Source organism: Oncorhynchus tshawytscha, linkage group LG14, assembly GCF_018296145.1.
Source record: "Oncorhynchus tshawytscha isolate Ot180627B linkage group LG14, Otsh_v2.0, whole genome shotgun sequence".
Taxonomy (NCBI): domain Eukaryota; kingdom Metazoa; phylum Chordata; class Actinopteri; order Salmoniformes; family Salmonidae; genus Oncorhynchus; species Oncorhynchus tshawytscha.
Window position 1 is genome coordinate 25,686,553 of NC_056442.1, and position 18,474 is coordinate 25,705,026.

The following is an 18,474-nucleotide window of genomic DNA, read 5'->3' on the forward strand; positions in this document are numbered from 1 at the left end:
TTGACAGCGTGTTGCCCAGAAGTTGATTGACAGCATATTCTTGAAAAAGAAGGGTCAACACTGCAAATATACTCTTTGCACCAACTTCATGTAATTGTCAATAAAAGCCTTTGACACTTATGAAATGCTTGTAATTATACTTCAGTATTCCATAGTAACATCTGACAAAAATATCTAAAGACACTGAGGCAGCAGACTTTGTGATAATTAATATGTCATTCTCAACTTTTTGCCACGACTGTATTATAAAATGGAGGGGAACACACAGATTTCACACCATGGACATGGTTATTGCTGAGCATTGATGAAGACCTCCCATTCCTGACCCAAACATACCCAGATAGTGACTGACTCCTCTGCTTTCTCTGCCAGGTTCTCCTCACCATGGACGATGACTTGGACAACGTCCAGAGAGACAAGATTTTCGTCTTCTGAGAAAGCAACTCTCTGGCTCCGCCTTAACGTTTCCCGCTGGCCAATAGTGACACGGTGGCAACTGACACACCCAATGGCTTTGTCTCCCTGACTGCAGGCGGGCTGGGCATCTCTCAGCCAATCAAAGAGTTGGGATCTGTATGAACACGTGGCGTGCCAATCAATGAGTCTGGTTCACCAAGACATGCTGACATTTCTCCTTCCTGCCATCCGATATTACTGTGGTCATCGTGTTTTCTTATTGCGGATAAAGATGTTAACAGTACGAATGTAATTTATTTTATATTGCATCATTACTGACTTGCAACTCCATCAATGCATTTAAACATGTATAGTCTGTGTGCCTGTGTGGGAGTGAGAACACACCTCATGTCCAGTCTGTCGGTGGCCTTTAATGTTCTAATCATGTGGTCTGTATTTATTTCTATGGATCTGTCCCTGAGAGATCATTGATTGTATTGTAATTATTAACTATGTCCTTAGCTGGTGAGGAAAATATATTTTGCACTGTAGGATAAGAAAACTTGGGACTATGTGATGGAACAGTTACTGAATAAAGTTTGTTCACAATGATAAAGGTGTAATCTTTAGTATAATCTGTCTCTAGGTTTTGTATTTTAAGTTACTGACGAGCAGGATGAAAAGGAAATCCAAACATGGGTTGTGTTCATTAGGCACCAAATGGAAGAGAATTGACAATCAGGGAAAGACTAACTGAACTTGTCCAAGAAATTCAAATTTTCGTTGCGTGTCCCAATGAATACAACCCTGGTAATTACTTTAATGCAGACAAATGAACTATTGAAAAGCTGTTTCATGAAAAAGAATGAAAGCTTGACATGGACATTATGAATATACACCACTTTACATTTATTAAAATATTTATAAAAATACTGTAAAAATTCCACACATCTGCACAGTAAACACACTGGAAGAGGGTCTCTCTTACCAGAATTTCATACAGACTGAATGCTTTACAAGTTGTCCTGCCCTTGTAGCGGTTATTATGGTATGGCTTGAACTTCTCATACAGCACAATTACAACCTGATACCATGACAATGATCTTTAGTCACTTATCACATCAGTTATGAGGCTTATAAATGTAAGATATCAACGGTATCTCTCCTAATAAAGTGAAGCACCTATTGAATATGTAACAACTATGCATTCTGTTTTTGAAACATTTAAATAGCTCGAGGCAAACAAACTGATTTGTTGACTACGGGGCTACTGTCGCCATACTCCCAAGCTATTCAACCTTGCATGCCAATGGAATGAAATTACAGAGACCACTGAAACCGCCCTAGTGTCCTCTTCTGTCACACAATCACAGTTAAACCTGAGGACGAGGAGTACACTGGAGGTCAGATGTCTTAAATGTTTCTTACAGTAATCTGATATGGAAATTTGGTTGCAGGGGAATCCAAGCTCTGGTCCAGGGTGTTCCTTTGGTCCACACATAGTCGAGGGCGGTTCCTCTAGTAGCGCCCTGGACCAGAGCTAGAGGGATCCCTGCATTAAAAGTGAATTTTTAAAAACACACCCCTGTCCTTAGCCCTTTTTCAATAACAATACAGCTTTATCTGCTTGTGTTGATCCTTGCTCTTTATGTAACTTCTCCCTCGCCCTTTAGTAATGGTACACTTTAATCTGGTTGTTGTCATCCAGGCTCAACTGGACCAGTCCACTCATAGTTGGGGGGGTCCGATAACGCGTGAACAGAGGTCTGATGAAAGCCTGTTAAGGAAATGTACAAGATTGAACCAAGCTCCATTATAAGTTGTGCTATGTGGCGTGTGTGAGCATGTTTACAGAAGGATACACACTGGGGTCTTTCCTGCGTGTCTCCAGCCATCTCTTGTTGCCGTCGATCAGGCCCTGAAGCCTCTGGCCATCCATCTCCACTGCCTTAGGCTGCATGGAGGACAGACTACGAGCCTGCTCACTAACAAACACACATTTCTGTAGTACCTTCCTTCAACAAGATGAGACTACTGTGAAAGGGATGAGTGACAGTCTAGATTATTTTTTTTTTTAAAGAGGAGTTTCCATCATTTTCATGTTTGTTATTTTCATATTTACCTTGCAGGACTGTACCCTGAATAAAGTGCATTGGTCCGCAAGGAACTGGTGGCTATGGACTCAATAGGAGCCCCTATAGAAGGGACAAAGAGAAGTGTACTCTCGTTAATTAAACCAACAACTCCACCGACCTGAAAGTACACAGACAACCCTGAACGGGGAGTTCTACAGTCCACAGAACTAAATACAACGCATATTTATTATAACATATATGATTTTGGATCTCTTTGGTTGAGATGTACCAGGGAAGAGCTTGGCCCAGCGGCTATTGAGCAGGTCCTCAGAATCCCGTAGTGGGGTGGAGGTGCTGTGAGGGGCCCACGCCCAGGAGGGCCCAGACAGAGGCATGGAGAGCTGTGAAAGAGGCATTGAGGTGGGGGTTCGGGGCTGGGAGAGGGGCAGAGGTAGGGGGAGAGGCTGGTAAGGGGTCTGGCGTTGGGTCAGGGAGCCCAGGGCCCCCAGGACTGTGTTGAGCTGGCCAGAGATGTGCTGGAGCGACTCGGCTAAGTGCTGCACCTTAGCTGGCACTGTGGGCTCCCCACCTGGAGAGGAGAGATAGAGAGAGAAAGGGAGCAAATGTCAGAAAAGAAGAAGACATAAGGGAGAAAAGCAAGGAAGGAGAGGGTGAAAGAGAGGAAGGAAGGAGAGGGTGAAAGAGAGGAAGGAAGGAGAGGGTGAAAGGGGAAAAAAGGAGAAACGATGAAGGGGGAGAGACGGAGCATAAATAACAACACGACAGGGGAGGAGTACAGGCCTGTTATGAGGGTGTAAGGAATGGATACTCCCGTATGTGTGTCTCTCTCACCTGGGCCATCATGGCCGTTGCTGACGCTGCTCATATCCGATTCAGTCACATCAAAGGTCACCTTCCTATCATCAGCCAGTCTGCCCTGGTCATCATAGTAGTGATGATGGGAGACCTGGGCAAGGGAAAGCAAGAGAGAGAAAAAAAGACAAAAAAACTCCATACTTTTGTACTTTCTAACACGAACACTTGTCTACTCTTAACATCAATGATTTAGCTGATAACTGCTTTATTGAGGAACGTTTTCCTTACACCGATTGGCTTAGCTAGCTACCTTAAGTTGAACACACTGACTGTAAGACGCTCTGGATAGGACTGTCTGCTAAATGACCAAAACGCCATTGAAAAATGCATACAAAATATGTATGTGTACAAAACATTAGGAACACCTTCCTAATATTGAGTCGCACCCCTCTTTTACTTGAAAACAGCCTCAGTTTGTCGGGGCATGGACTCCATAAAGTGTCGAAAGCGTTCCACAGGGATGCTGACCCATGTTGACTCCAATGCTTCCCACAGTTGTGTCAAGTTGGCTGGATGTCCTTTGGGTGGTGGACCATTCTTGATACACAAGGAAAACGGTTGAGTATCAAAAACCCAGCAGCGTTACAGTTCTTTTTATTGAACCTTTATTTAACTAGGCAAGTCAGTTAAGAACAAATTCTTATTTACAATGACGGCCTACCCCGGCCAAACCTGGACGACGCTGGGCCAATGGGACTCCCAATCACAGCCAGATGTGATACAGCCTGGATTCGAACCAGAGACTGTAGTGACGCCTCTTGTACTGAGATACAGTGCCTTAGACCGCTGCGCCAAATCGGGAGCCTGATTCTTGACACACTCAAACTGGTGCGCCTGGCACCTACCACCATACCCCATTCAACTTAAATCTTTAGTCTTGCCCATTCACCCTCTGAATGGCACACATACACGATCCATGTCTCAATTGTCTCAAGGCTTAGAAATCCTTCTTTAACCTGTCTCCTCCCCTTCATCTACACTGATTAAAGTGGACTTAACAGGTGACATCAACAAGGGATCATAGCTTTCACCTGGACTGACCTGACCAGTCTGTCATGGAAAGAGCAGGTGTTCTTAATGTTTTGTCCCCTCATTGTATAGTGTGTTGTTTATTAGCAATCTATTGAAGTATGTATAACGTTATGGGCACGGTATGTAATACAGGTGGTGTACAGGGGGCAGGTTATGTGGTATATAAACGTGTTATGGTGTACTACTAAGGCACCTCTTCAGCTACGGAGCTCTCTAGCTGTTGCAGTCTCTCCTCCTTCCTGCGTAGCAGCGAGATCCCCCTCTGCACAGTCACCCTCAACTCCTCCACGTCACTGGCCTCCTGAGGAAGAGAAGCGGAAACGAAAGAGAGCGACAGAGAGAGGGACGACCCAGGGACCGTTACACACGGAGGTCAAGCATACTCTCTCACTTCATGAATGTTCCAACATAGGACAGGGTGTAGGAGTCCATAAGGGATAAGGAAGGGAGTCACACTTACACGTACCTGCTGCAGGTTCCTGTACATCTCCTGTGTGGCCTGGGCGTGGCTGGTGGTGTTGGGGTACTGAGAGGAGCTGGATTGGGCCTGCGCTGCCTGCAGCGCTGCCTGTCTCTCACTCAGACGACCACTCTCCCTCTCCAGGAAGCGCCGGGCCTTCTGCAGGGACAGGCCCTCAGAGGAGATGTACTGATGCAAGCTGGGAGAAGGACAGGAAGAGAGAAACACACACACACATAGAAGTTAGTCAGGATAGAAAGGTGCAACATGCATGCTCCCTCCCCCTCACACACACACACACAGAAGTTAGTCAGGATAGAAAGGTGCAACATGCATGCATGCTCTCTCACACACACACACACACACATACTCGTCCAAGCTGCTCTCGCTGTCTCTGGAGATGGGGGAGAGAGGTTCTTTCAGGTGTTCCACATGCAGCACTTTCTCCTGTCCAGCAGAGGGCGCTGCCTCACAATCCTTCTCCTTCTTCCTCTCCTCCTCTGTTCTGTCCAGTCTAGTAGAAGGCCTCTTGATCTCGCTCTGCTCCAGATCACTGCAATAGAATCATGTGTTTGTCCCTGAAAAAGTACCGCTTGAGAAAGAGCTCAATAGTCTGGCAAGCTAGAATTGAAGTCTCCCACTAAGTCTGGAAGACATGCACTGTCAGCTGCAAGGTGACAATGAAACAGTGTGAACGGAGGTTGACCCCAACTAACGGGCCAGATGTGTGTGTGCGTTTCAGTGGAGGCTGCTGAGGGGAGGACGGCTCATAATAATGTCTGAAAACCGTGTGTTTGATACCATTGCATTCACTCGATTATTATGAGCCGTACTCCTCCCACCAGCAGCCTCAACTGGTGTGGGTGTGTACCTGACTCTGCGGCCCAGCCGATCACAGCGCTCCTGCAGCAGCTCCACCTTGCTCTCCAGCCGGTCCCGCTCCTCCTTTATCCTCCTGCTCTCCTCTCTCGCTTTGTCCCTCTCCTCCCTCATTCTCTCCAACTCCTCTCTCGCGTTGGTCCTCTCCTCCCGCCCTCTCTCCGCCTCCTGCCTCGCCCTGTCCCTCTCTCCTTCCACCCGCTCCAGATGCTCTCTCAGTCCATCTCTCTCCTGCATGACTCCAGGCAGAGCCTGAAAACATCACAGGCTTAACATCTAGAGCACGATGAAGACCGAGGTGGTGGTGGTGAAGATGATGAATCCTCACCTCGATTCCTCTGTCTATCTCATCCTCTTCATCCCCAAGCTGCTGCCTCCTCTTCTTCAAATTCGCTGCCTGAACATTGGCAAGCGGATATGTCCTTTAATCAACAGCGGCCAACCACACACATACAGTTCATTCCTTTCCGAAGCCGAGGCCATCCCTAAGCGTTCCAGATATTCACGCAGACACATATCAGCGCAACAGTGACTGATTACCTGGGTCTTCAGTGTTGTCTCCTGGCTCTTCAGTTCCCTGGCCCTCAGCTCCATCCTGTCCCCCAGCTCCTGAATCTCTGCCTCCTGAGGGATGACAGGTGTTTAGAGATGATACATGTGTGTGTGTGTGTGTGTGTGTGTGTGTGTCTCTCTCTGTCCTCACCTTGCGTGTGTGCGTCTGGCGGGTCTTGCAGAGCTGGGAGTCTAGCTGTGTACGGAGTCTTTCCAGCTGGGCGCTGTGTGCGGCCAGCAGGCGATCCCTCTCCTCCTGCAGGACACACAGCAACTGTTCTTTTTGGACAGCCTCCTGGAGGACAGAAGCACACACAGAGAGACACACAAATTTCCAGATCATTTCCACGATATTTAACCACAGCATTACATGTCGGGACAACAGTGCAGAGGCAACAGCCAAAGCAACAATGACAGTAGCAGCAGGTAGGTTACGAGAAGCGGTGACCTTTGAACTGTCTCTCACCTGGTCCAGATGACTCTCTCTGATAGAGCTGAGTTCTCGGTGGTGGTCGTCTTTGAGCTGCCCCAGCTTCCTGGCGTGGTCACGCTGCACTTCCTCCCTCACTTCCTGGAGCACGTCTCCCAACTGGTCCAAGTCACAGTCAGTGGGAGGGATTCATAATGTCACAACGCTCTAGAGGGTTGAGACTGACATACTGGTAATATGTGTATCTGCAGTCAGGGAGATGAGGGCTATGGTTTTGTGTATCAAAAGTGGGAAGTAGTGTGTGTGTGTGTTCTATCACCTCTCTTTGGTACTCTGCTAGATGCTGCTCTGGGCTACGAGGGCTCTTCAACTCCCTCCACCGCTCACTGGCACTGCTTCTCCCCTAAGGAACACAACAACACACTGTCTTCAACCATCACCTGTGTGACAACACCCTATCCTAGACTCACTGCATGTATTTCCCTCACAAAAACCGAAACAATTTCAGTTATTTCGAGTGCACGTGTGTATTAGAAGGTCCCTCTCCTATATCTCCCCCTCCCAGCTCCTCTCCTACCCCCCTCACCTCCTGTTTGAGGGAGCTGAGTTGCTCCTCCCGCTCCCCAAGCAGTCTCCGCTTCTCCGCATGTAGCTTCTCCTCTGACTCCTCCCTCAGTCGCTCCAGGTCCCGCTTCCTCTGGGCCTCTATCCTCTCTCGCTCCGCCTCCAGGGTGGCACGCAGCTCTCTCAGCATCGCCTCGCCCTCCTCCCTGATGAAAACAACACACACACGAACGTAGCAAGCACACACACACAATCATTTTTAGCGCAAATCTTTTTTTGTCTTGTTTTTTTTTGCAGTGACCGAGCGGTATTTCTATACCTACTGTAAGTGTAGAAAGAACGGTATCGCCTAAGCACAGAATAGTTATGTGAAGTCATATTAATACGGCTGGGGTTGCTGAGCATGTGATCTAACGGTCAATGGAGCACTCCAGGGAGATTGCTGTCATATGAATGTGTGTGTGTGTGTGTGTGTGTGTGTGTGTGTGTGTGTGTGTGTGTGCTTAAGCAGATGGATGAATAGTAGAGAGAGATGAGTCACCTGATGTTGCATTGCTGGTTCTCTCTCTCCCTCCGGGCCATCTCCCTCAGCTCCAGTAGCCTGCTTTCAGACTCCACACTCAACCTGCTCTCCTCTTCCCTCCCCTTACTCTGGAGCCTCTCCCTCAGGCTCCTGGAAGACCGGTCAGGACCAGAACACACACAGCAGCGGGTGAGATAACCAGCACTGTCACACAGCCATAAGCATCAACACTGAGTCACATACTCACACATCACAGCTCACAAATACTACTATAACAGTGGACATAAGTGGAGAGGGAGGTTGACCACTCTGTGGCCTGCTGCCTGAATGCCTACCTGACCCTCTCCTTGCTCTCCTCCTTCAGCCTCCGTTCCTCCTCCTCCTCCTCCCGGCTCAGCTCCTCCTGAAGGAGGCGCCCCTTCTCCTGCCTCTCCCGCAGCGCACGCTCCTTCTCCTCCTCTATCTTCCTCTCAGTCTCCCTCCTCTCCTTCTCACTCTCCTCCTCCTGGGCCCATCTGCTGTCCTCCCCCTGTCTGGGGGCTTCCTCTTTGTAGTGGGCGTTGGGGCTCCTAACCAGGCGGCCTCTGGAGGTGTCAGGCCGCTGGACCCCCGGCACCCCTAGGCTGGCGCTGGTGCTGACCCCCTCGGCCCGCGGCCGGGGTTCCGGCTCACAGTGGGAGGACCCTGTGGTCTGCTGGGATTCACTGGGCTGGCTGGGGGGCCTGTCCTCCATCACTGGATCCTCCCTGCCTGCACCATGGAGACGCCTGCAGAGTTTGGGAGAAGGGAAGTAGGGAAGAGAGAGAGTGGAGAAGAGGGAAAGAGGGGAGAGAAAGGGTGAGAGAGAGAGCGAGGGAGGAAGCGAGAGAGGAAGAGCGAAAGAGGGGAGAGAGAGAGAAAGAAAAAAAGGGGAGAGAGAGAGCGAGAGAGAGAGAAGAGGGAAGGAGGGGAGAGAGGAAGAGGGAAGGAGGGGAAAGAGAGGAAGAGTAAGAGGAGTCAGATAAATGATTTGGCTCAGCTCTAGACTTGCAGATCTTTGTGAGAAACAGACTACAATGACACTGACAATATGCTTGTATCACAACGTGTGTTTGAGTTCAGAGAGGACATTTCACTGAAATATGGGCATTTATCAGAAAGGCTTGTCTGCCAACCTCTCTGCAGCTTCTGCCCTCTTCCTCCGTTCCTTCTCCTCCTCCGCACTGACTTTCACTATCCCCACTTTGTCCTGGGGAAAATACAGACTTTTTTTTTAGGTGAATAGCAAAGGCTAACATAACTCTACATGGCATGACGTGAGTGTTCACTCTCAAAATAAAACATCGGTACAAACAGTGCCTACAGACTCTACAGCCAGAGGAACCACTGTGACTGAGGAGAGAGAGTGTAGCTGAGGAGGAAGGAGGTGAAGAGGGGCGAGCGAGGGAGAAAAAGAAAGGTGAGGAAGAGATGGAGAGAGTGTGGTACCTGTAGGAGTGGACTAACAGCAGGGGAGAGATCCTTCAGGTCCAGGACTTTCTCTGACAACCTGGAGCCAAAACCAGACTAAAGGGAAAGTGGAACACAACACTGTTTGCCTTTACTCAACACACCCCTTGATATTATCTGCTTAAATGTTACATTATAAAGCCTCTATTCTACAGGCCTATCTACTGGGACATGATCTCAATCCATAACAAAGTACCTTGAGGTCCTCGGTGGAGGAGGATGCCACCTCCATGTGCTCGCTGGCCTCCGACTGCTGATGTAAACACACTCAGTCACTGACGTGAAGCATAGTGCGACCGTGTCACCTCAAACACCGTACACACACACAGACACAGACACACGCATGCACTCACGACACAGATAGAAAACGTGGATGAATACTGCCATTCTCAGCGGCACACAGCAATTATGAAGGCTCTCGTAGTAGGGCAAAGCAAGTACAGCAGAAAAGGGACAATAGACTAGCCAACAGCACAGAGCAGCCATCCCATGGCTTGATCAGCAAAGCTTGGGCAGACAAGAGGCAAATAGTGAGACTCTACCACACAAGCACAGGGCTGGTCAAGCAGGCAGTAGAGACAGAGAAACACAGGCTACAGCACTGCAAGTTTGGACTGAGAGGACCGGCTGCCTTGGGGGCTGTATAAGAGGATGGGGCTGCCTTGGGGGCTGGCTGAGAGGATGGGGCTGCCTTGGGGGCTGGCTGAGAGGATGGGGCTGCCTTGGGGCTGGCTGAGAGGATGGGGCTACTTTGGGGAATGTCTGAGAGAATGGGGCTGCGTAGGGGCTGGCTGAGAGGATGGGGCTGCCTTGGGGGCTGTATAAGAGGATGGGGCTGCCTTGGGGGCTGTCTGGGAGGATGTGGCTGCCTTTGGGATTGTCTGAAAGAATGGGGCTGCCTAGGGGCCTGGCTGAGAAGATGGGGCTGCCTAGCGGGCTGGCTGAGAAGATGGGCTGCCTAGGGGGCTGGCTGAGAGGATGGGGCTGCCTTGGGGGCTGTCTAAGCAGATGGGGCTGCCTTGCGGGCTGACTGAGAGGGTGGGGCCGCCTAGGGGCTGTCTGAGAGAACGCTAGGGAGCTATCTGAGAGGATGGGGCCACTTAGGGGGCTGTCTGAGGGGATGGGGCCGCCTAGAGAGCTGTCTGAGAGGATGGGGCCGCCTAGGGGGCTGTCAGAGAGGGTGGGGCCGCCTAGGGAGCTGCCTGAAAGGATGGGGCTGTCTGAGAGGATGGGGCCGCCTAGGGAGCTGCCTGAGAGGATGGGGCTGTCTGAGAGGGTGGGGCCGCCTAGGGAGCTGCCTGAGAGGATGGGGCTGTCTGAAAGGATGGGGCCGCCTAGGGAGCTGCCTGAGAGGATGGGGCTGTCTGAGAGTATGGGGCAGCCTAGGGGGCTGGTTGATAGAATGGGGCTGCAGTGCTCAGCTCTAGAGGAGGGATGGAGGCAAAACTGGCAACAAGGGGACCAGAATGTTCCAATCCAGTCCTCAGAGCTGACTGCATATACACATATTACCAAAGACACCAATGTGATGTGAGAGGGAGATCATGGGGGGCTGGATTCACCAGGGTTGGGACTTGAGCCAACACAGCCCCTCAGGGAGTGGAATGGTGTCTCCTTTGCCTGAGAGAGGGGCGGAGGTGCATGCAGAGGGGGAGCACACAAGGCAGGGGCCACGACATGGTCAAAGCACACCAAACCCCTACCTCTGCTGGTAGAGGGCTTTGTTTGGGCACATTCTTCTTCTTCCCCACATACACCTCCATGTTGTCACTTTGTTTAAGGTCTGCTAACTTCTTCTTCTTCCCCAGGGACTTAGCTTGGACCGTTTGTTGTTCGAGTCTCTCGATTACTTCCTCTGAGCTTGCGGATGTTTTGGGTTTCGGTGAGGCTTGCACGGTCTGAATGCAGTTTTCCACCACCTCATCACTGTCTTCTTCAAGTCTGTCTCCTTCCATTTCTTTTCGTTCTCTTTTGAAGCACCCCTCCACCTCCCTGCTCTCCTCTCCTTCCCTAGCCTGTTTTTCACTCAGCGAGCATCTCGCAAAGACTTTGTCATTTTCCTCCCCTTCCTCACTTTTTACACACCTCTCCCTCACCACCTCACTCTCCAGCTCCTCAGGTTCATCTTTACCCTCCTCCCCTTCCTCACTATTCACACATCTCTCCACCACTTCACTCTCTCCCTCATCAGCCTCCTCTTCGCCGACCTCCTCTTCCACTTCCTCACTTTTCACAGACCTCTCCAACACTTCACTCTCTCCCTCCTCTTTACCTTCCTCTTCAACACTTTTCACACACCTCTCCACTACCTCACTCTCACCCTCCCCAGCCTCCTCATCTTCTACCTCTTCCTCACTTTTCACACACCTCTCCACCACCTCACTCTCACCCTCCCCAGTCTCCTCATCTTCCACCTCTTCCTCACACCTCTCCACCACCTCCCTCTCGCCCTCCTCAGCCTCCTCTTTCAACCACCTCTCAACCACTTCCTCACTATCCTCATCTCCCTTTGCCTCATCTTCCTCCTCTATACTGTCTCTAACAGTCTCTTCCTTCCTTTCCACATGCTTCCTTTTGAAATATCTCTCGCCCACTATCTCACTTTCCTCATCTCCTCCCTCCACCTCTTTCATATATCTCTCTACTACCTGATCACTCTCTTCCTCCTGTTCCCCCTCTTTTTCCTCTCCTGCTTCCTCACTTTTAGTGTCTCTCTCATCACTCTCTTCTGCTTTTGGTTCCTCTTCACTTTTAACACGGCTCTCAACTAGCTCATTGCAGTCCTCCACCTGTTTGTCATGACCCACCTCTAGTTCTTCATTTGTAACACACCGCTCTACTACCTCATCACTCTCTCCTTGCTCTCCAAGATATCTCTCCATCATTTCATCACTTCCCCCTTCTCCCTCATTTGTATTGACATTTTCCTCAACTACGTCACCAGTCTCCTCTTCCTCCCCATCCTCACTTTTTACACACCTCTTTATGACCTCATCACTTTCCTCCTCTCCCTCCTCCAACTTTCCTTCACACTCTACCTCCTCACTGACCTCGGCCTCAACGTCCTTGCCCTCCCCCTCCTCTCCTCTCTTCTTCTCACTCGCTTGCCCTACTTCTCTCTGGTTCTCCTCTTCACCTCCTCCCTCCTCAGCCACACTCTCTCTGTCCTCTCCCCACCCATCCTCATAATCTTCTTCCTCCTCTCCACTGTCTCTAGTTTTAGCAGGCTGGGGGTCTGGGGTAGGGAGGCAGACCCCAGCAGCACTACTGCAGTCCCTGCTGCCTCCGCGTGGTGGGGTGGAGAGGAGGTGGCGTCCACGAAGGGAGTCCTTGGGTGGAAGGGGATGATGGTGGCCACCAGAGAGAAATAGAGGGAAGACGTGCATAGACACAAACACAAAAATAAAGAAAGGAGGGGGAGGGGTTGGGGATAATGTGACAAGGAGAAGACACAGGGACCCGAGCAGCATGCAAACCACTCACGCATTCCGTAGGTAGAGCTCATCGAAAGAGAACAGTCACGTCAACAACAAACAACACAGAGAAGTGTGACAAAATCACAGGAAGTGCAGAGTTAAACACACACAAGAGAAAGACCAACATAAAGGGTGATCAAATGAAAAACTCAGATGGCAAAGCAATAACAGTGACAGTATGAGGACAAGAGGACCAACAGAAAGAAACAGTGGCAGCCGTGACCATAGCACAGCTCCCACTGACACAGCAGCTACACAACCAGGAAGAGATAGACACACAAGAACCCGAAACACATGTTTAAAGTCACACACACACACACTTATGAGAGTTGATAAATGACAAAGATGTTATGTCTGAATGAATAAATAGGCCTACACATTTTCCCAATGATAGCTTACACTTTCCATCCCTCAAAGTGTTGGTTTTGGTTAAAGGCAATCTAGTAAACCAGAGTAATTCTATCTAGGTCTGCATCTTGTGATCTCTCTTCAGATAGACCTGATAACATAGTCATAGTCAATATATCTAAGTATACAGCGCATTCTGAAAGTATTCAGACCCCTTGACCTTTTCCACATTTTGATACGTTACAGCCTTATTCTAAAATTGATTAAATCGTTTTTTTATCTCATCAATCTACACACAATACCCCATAATGACAAAGCAAAATCAGGTTTTTAGAAATGTTAGCAAATGTATATTTTAAAAAATGGAAATCTTATACAGACAGGTGTGTGCCTTTCCAAATCATGCCCAATCAATTGAATTGACCACAGGTGAACTCCAATCAAGTTGTAGAAACATCTCAAGGATGATCAATGGAAACAGGATGCACCTGAGCTCAATTTTGAGTCTCATAGCAAAGGGTCTGAATACTTATGTAAATAAGGTATTTGTGTTATAAAAAATGTATACATTTTCAAAGAATTTAAAAATAAAATTTTAAAAATATATTTTTAAAACTTTGTCATTGTGTATAGATAGATGAGGGAACAAAATGTTTCATACATTTTTAAAGAAGGTTGTAACGTAACTGTAACGTAAATGTGGAAAAAGTCAAGGGGTCTGAACACTTTCCGAATGCACTGTAGGGTTTAAACTACTAGAAAGTCCTAAAACTAACATACACCACAGGATCGACAGTGGGATGAAAAGAGAGAAAAGAGACAGTGAGAGAAGTAATAGATTGAGCCACATCAGTAGTGTGTGAGTTACCTGCTGAGAGGGGGACTCAGGGCTGTGCTCTCCAGACAGGGCCAAGTCTCGTAGCTCTGCTTCTGTCTTCCCCTCTGGTGGGGCCACTCCACTGGCCTCGCTGTCCTGTTAGCCACACAACACACACGACTGAGCCTAAATCCATTATACAGAGAGATTTTCTAATGTAATAATGACATGGGACTGTGCTTATCTGCACTGGTATCATACACTGACAGAGTTGAAAGTAGGTGAAAAGTCCTAAAGGGGCTATGCCATAAAATAGACATGGTGTTGTTGTGCATCGTGAAAAAGGTAGTGTACCTCATACTGCAGCCCTCCTCCCAACGCATCCAAGTCCAGGTGCAGGTTCTGTAACAGTCTGGCCGAGCCACGACGACTCTGCAAACAGCATCACTGTCATACATCTAACTTATGCTCCACAAATTACACACTTCTATTCTCCAAATATTCTGTTTCACGGTGCCCAGAAAGGATAAGTATGCACTTTGCCAGTTGAAAGTCATACCGGCTGCTCATCCTCTGAGATGTTATCCTCGTTATCCTCGAACCCAGGCGGCGAGAAAGCCACACGCTCCTCCTGTTGCCCTCCCAGCAGACTGGACCCGAGGCTTGAGAGAGGACCCTTAGGGGAGGGAAGGAAGGAGGAAAGACAGAGAGCGAGAGATAAAAGGTTAGAGACTTTCAAAAGCACACCATAAGAATAAGGGTAATACAGTACATAAGGTAATGAACTATCATCAAGGTGAAAACTCTTACCCCAAGGGGAGTCTTCAGGGGCTCCAGCCCTCCAGAGCTGCTCAGGGACCCCCTCAAGGCCAGGCCATCAAGACCCCGTAGAGGAGCAAGGCTCCCCAGGCTCCCCAACGGGGCCTGCAGTGGCCCGAGGGTCAAGCTTAATGGCTGAGAGACAGAGAGAGACACACGTGAACAAATATGTTGTGTAGAGAGGGTTCAGGTTAATCGTAACCATCATGATATTCAAGCATCTTATCGAAACTCAGTCAAATTTGGTATACTGCTCCTATCGTTCACCTGCTTCTACCAATCCTTCTCCAATAATTACAACAGTTCCTTTACGCTCTGAGGCTGTCTTACCATTTCCTGTCTGTAATCAGTGGTCCTACCTGCAGAATCCCTGCACTGCCCTGCTGGATCAGCCATGCTCTCTCCCATCCCGTCTCTCGGCTGAGAGGTAGGTAGGGGGACATGGGGCCAGGAAAGAGACAGAGAGGGGCCAGGCAGGGGACGAGGCCCTGCTCACAGTCCCTAGCATCAAGTAAGTGAACTCCTAGGATGATCTTTCCCTTCTGCTTGGCCTTCTCTTCCCTCATATGTTTCCGTCATCACTGCCCCAGGTGTAGAATGACCATATGAAGGCATTTGGGGTTCAACAGCCTTTCCTTCCTCTACCTCCACTTCTAAACAGACCCCCTTGTCGCTGAAATCACTACTGCTCTCCCTGCCCTCTTCTGCTGCCTCCCTCCATTCCACCACCTCCTCAGTGACAAAGCCCTCTGCTCCCCCCTCGATACTACCATGACTAACTGCATCAGCTTGACTCTGTGTTTCATCAGTGGGCCCTAGGCCACACCCCACTGCCCTGTCTCATTCCTCATTGTATGGTGCTAACCCCCCATGTCAGTTTGAACCCCCTACCAGGGAACCTTTCACTGTTCTCAGGGGTGTTTCTGTCTGGCTCTCCTTCAATACAGACCTTTCCCCTTTGTTTACAGACTGCTAAGAAAGGATACACATAGGAAATGGAGAATGACTTAGGACAATGACTTATAACTCTATAATCACTACCATAATCACTATATCGGTATAACTGTATCACTTAGCAACTGGGGGCATGAAGCAACCAAGCATAAGGATGTGACTGTTGTGTTGATGACCAAGACAATATAAAATAATAATGTATTGGTTCAGCCAAGCCACTCTAAACGCCTCATCTTTGTACTTTGTTTCCTCTCTATTTTCTGCTACGCCTCAGTGACTAAGTGGAATAGCCGTGCTTCTTTGACATTATTTAGAGTTGAAGCTATTTCCAGACCAATACATCTACACACAACAGCACTGCAGTGTTCTGAGACATCTGTGAGTCACTTCATGCGCTTGGTGTATTTCAGAACATAACAAACGTCCACTCACTCCTGGTGGCTTCAGGAGCTCTTGGTCTTTTGCCTTCTTCTTTTTCTCCTTCTTGTCTTTTTTCTTTTTCTTCTCCTTTTTAGCGGCGGTGATGGGGGGCCCATGAGGCTGGGTGCCGGCTCGTTCTCGCTCCTGATTTACCAGGCTGCGGTATTGCTCGTCACACGGGTGGTCCCAGGTGGACTGGCCCGAGGAGAAGTTGAAGTAGTACACGTCCCCCGTCACGTCTTGACTGCGAGAGGGGGGGGGGAGAGTCACTTCAGCACCTCAGAACTCAGAGAAGGGAGAAGAGACCAGTGGACATATGTTGTCTGGGAATACTGGGAAGTCTACCAGTGTTGACACACTACTTGGGGCCAGAGATGGAGTCAATGTCAGGCGTCTTCAAACTCAGATCACAGTAAAAAAGATTGTGAATCGAGACCACGACCGAGACAAAACTGATCCATGCAGAGAAGGGTGACATTGTGACCAGTCAGTAGTAATTTGTGGTTAATGAATCACTATCAAAAAAGTACTGTTAAAAATAAAATGTAAAGTACTGTTTTATTGCAATTAAAAAAACATGCATTTATGAAAGTCAATGTTGGGGTAGCACAAAAAGCATCCCCCATCTACAAATATTTTGACCATCCATACACAGGTGAGAATATTTGTGTTCAGGTTTCAAATTCACTTGATTGGATGTTACTGACCGACGCCACCAGGTTCAGACTCCATCTCTGGTACAGTGGCAGATGCCTGCCTGCCTGCTTACCAGGGTTTCCATTCGGGAGGCAGTGGGGCAACAATGCCCTCTCTGGCCAGCCATAGGAGCTCGGGCTCCCGATTGGGATCAATGCCAATCTCTCGTGCATACTCGTGGATCTCTGACAGGGGAGGGGAAGAAGCAGTGAGGAAAATCTCCAGATAACATTACATGACTTCTCACACAACCAAAAATAAGTTAGTGAATGTGTCATATGTGGCTTATCTATGTAAAGCAGAGCATTGCTTGGTTTTGAGATGTGCCTATGTGTTTGATGCCCACCACAACACTTTGCACCATGCTCGTGTAGTTGTTTCAGCAATGTAGCTTACAAGTCAGTCTACTGATCTGTCAACTAGAAAGGGAGCCGTACTGCCACTTCTGTATCCTTCTGCTCTACCTTGTTCAGAGGGGATATAGTTCTCATCGTAGTCCTCTTCCAGGATCAGCTGGTCTCCAATCTGCAGAGCAGCAGCTGCTGTCATGGTTACTTAGAGGGGAAAATAGTAATGTCGTAGATGCCATTTGAAAATTGTAACTATGTTCTATTGTATTTTCAGTAGCGCATGCATCACTACAAAACAAACCCCATATGGGACCTCTGTGTACAGTCATATACATCTATGCTATTATCCACGTAGCTAGTTGGCTAGTTAGCTAGCCAATGTTCAATCCTCAACCACGGTTAAAAGAGGAAACCTTTTCAAAAACGAACTAGTTAGTTAACTAGTTCGTTTTTTAAAAGGTTTAGCGGCTTTAGCTACGTTATTTAGCTAACGAGCTAGCTACATTAGTTGGCCATTAAATTAGAATAATAACTCCAATAATGTTGTTGACATGGTTTCATAGGTAGCTACAGTAACGTTAACCGTAGGTTTCCAGTGACAGACCAATGCGGGGTGGCGCCACATCGCAGAGGAAAACGTTACAGTAGCTAGCTAATTCGCTAACATTGGCACATTAGCTAGAAACTTCAATTTGTACAAAAAACGTACGATTTACCTACCTGACTACAAGTTACTCTCCTATTCCAGTAAGGGAAAGATCAGTCAAGCGCGATTATTATCGACATTTTCCCTTACAAATGAGTAGAATGGTTTTACTGGGTCTGCTAGCAAAACAACAACATATCAAAACAGAACCCGCTGATGGAGCGTCCAGGGACGCTTTTGTCCGTTTCCGGTTCCAACACCCCTAGCAACCATGTCGCACCCACCTACCACTCAGACATATCGCGGTAGATTGGACAGAAGTGATGCAGAGGACACCTCTCATTGGACCTAATCACCGCCCAACAAATTATTTACAGTACTGTAATTTACAGCTAGTACAGTATAATCCCGTTAGCAGGTAATCACATAGTTCAATATGATAGTGCTTTCATATGTCCACATTCTCATTGGAAACTTTAATGCAATTTACATGAATACATTTAGCAAAATACATGTAACCACGGTCAGTCTGTCAAAAATAAATGTTCGGGTTTCTGTAATTGAACCAATCACATCAGTTTTTTGTTTGTTTTTTTCCCTCTGTGATTGGTCCCTGAGCCCATAGGAGGCAACTCTAAAATGTATTTTCTCTTTCTGTAAAGCCCTACCTTTA

General features: G+C 48.3%; 2 protein-coding genes across 15 annotated transcripts in view; one reads left to right on the forward strand and one right to left on the reverse strand.

The window, feature by feature from the left end:
* The window catches only part of LOC112267373 (SID1 transmembrane family member 2), a 32,344-nt gene extending 31,332 nt beyond the window's left edge, over window positions 1-1,012 (forward strand). For all 8 annotated transcript variants that reach the window (XM_042297213.1, XM_042297216.1, XM_042297211.1 and 5 more), the window contains one exon: window positions 373-1,012. In XM_042297213.1, coding sequence (XP_042153147.1) covers window positions 373-435 — 63 coding nt within the window. In that variant the 3' untranslated portion in view covers window positions 436-1,012. The remainder of the gene's footprint in view (window positions 1-372) is intronic.
* A 269-nt stretch (window positions 1,013-1,281) lies between these two features.
* LOC112266842 (centrosomal protein of 164 kDa) lies at window positions 1,282-18,063 on the reverse strand. 7 transcript variants are annotated; one of them, XM_024444707.2, is made up of 29 exons: window positions 17,876-18,062; window positions 17,270-17,359; window positions 16,879-16,990; window positions 16,122-16,353; window positions 14,727-14,870; window positions 14,476-14,592; window positions 14,271-14,348; window positions 13,968-14,072; window positions 10,979-12,604; window positions 9,472-9,525; window positions 9,255-9,332; window positions 8,942-9,015; window positions 8,123-8,554; window positions 7,806-7,937; window positions 7,287-7,470; window positions 7,020-7,103; window positions 6,737-6,859; window positions 6,422-6,565; window positions 6,259-6,342; window positions 6,047-6,115; window positions 5,711-5,970; window positions 5,210-5,392; window positions 4,840-5,038; window positions 4,573-4,680; window positions 3,324-3,438; window positions 2,761-3,060; window positions 2,519-2,591; window positions 2,259-2,381; window positions 1,282-2,162 (listed from the first exon to the last, which is right to left on the reverse strand). In XM_024444707.2, exons 2-29 carry the CDS (start codon window positions 17,352-17,354, stop codon window positions 2,066-2,068), a joined length of 5,415 nt encoding a protein of 1,804 aa, XP_024300475.2. In that variant the 5' UTR covers window positions 17,355-17,359; window positions 17,876-18,062; the 3' UTR covers window positions 1,282-2,065. The 7 variants fall into 7 exon arrangements, with proteins under 7 accessions (XP_024300475.2, XP_024300476.2, XP_024300474.2 ...); XM_024444708.2 differs by having other exon boundaries at window positions 4,846-5,038; window positions 9,472-9,528; XM_024444706.2 differs by having other exon boundaries at window positions 9,472-9,528.
* Window positions 18,064-18,474: the final 411 nt, after the last annotated feature.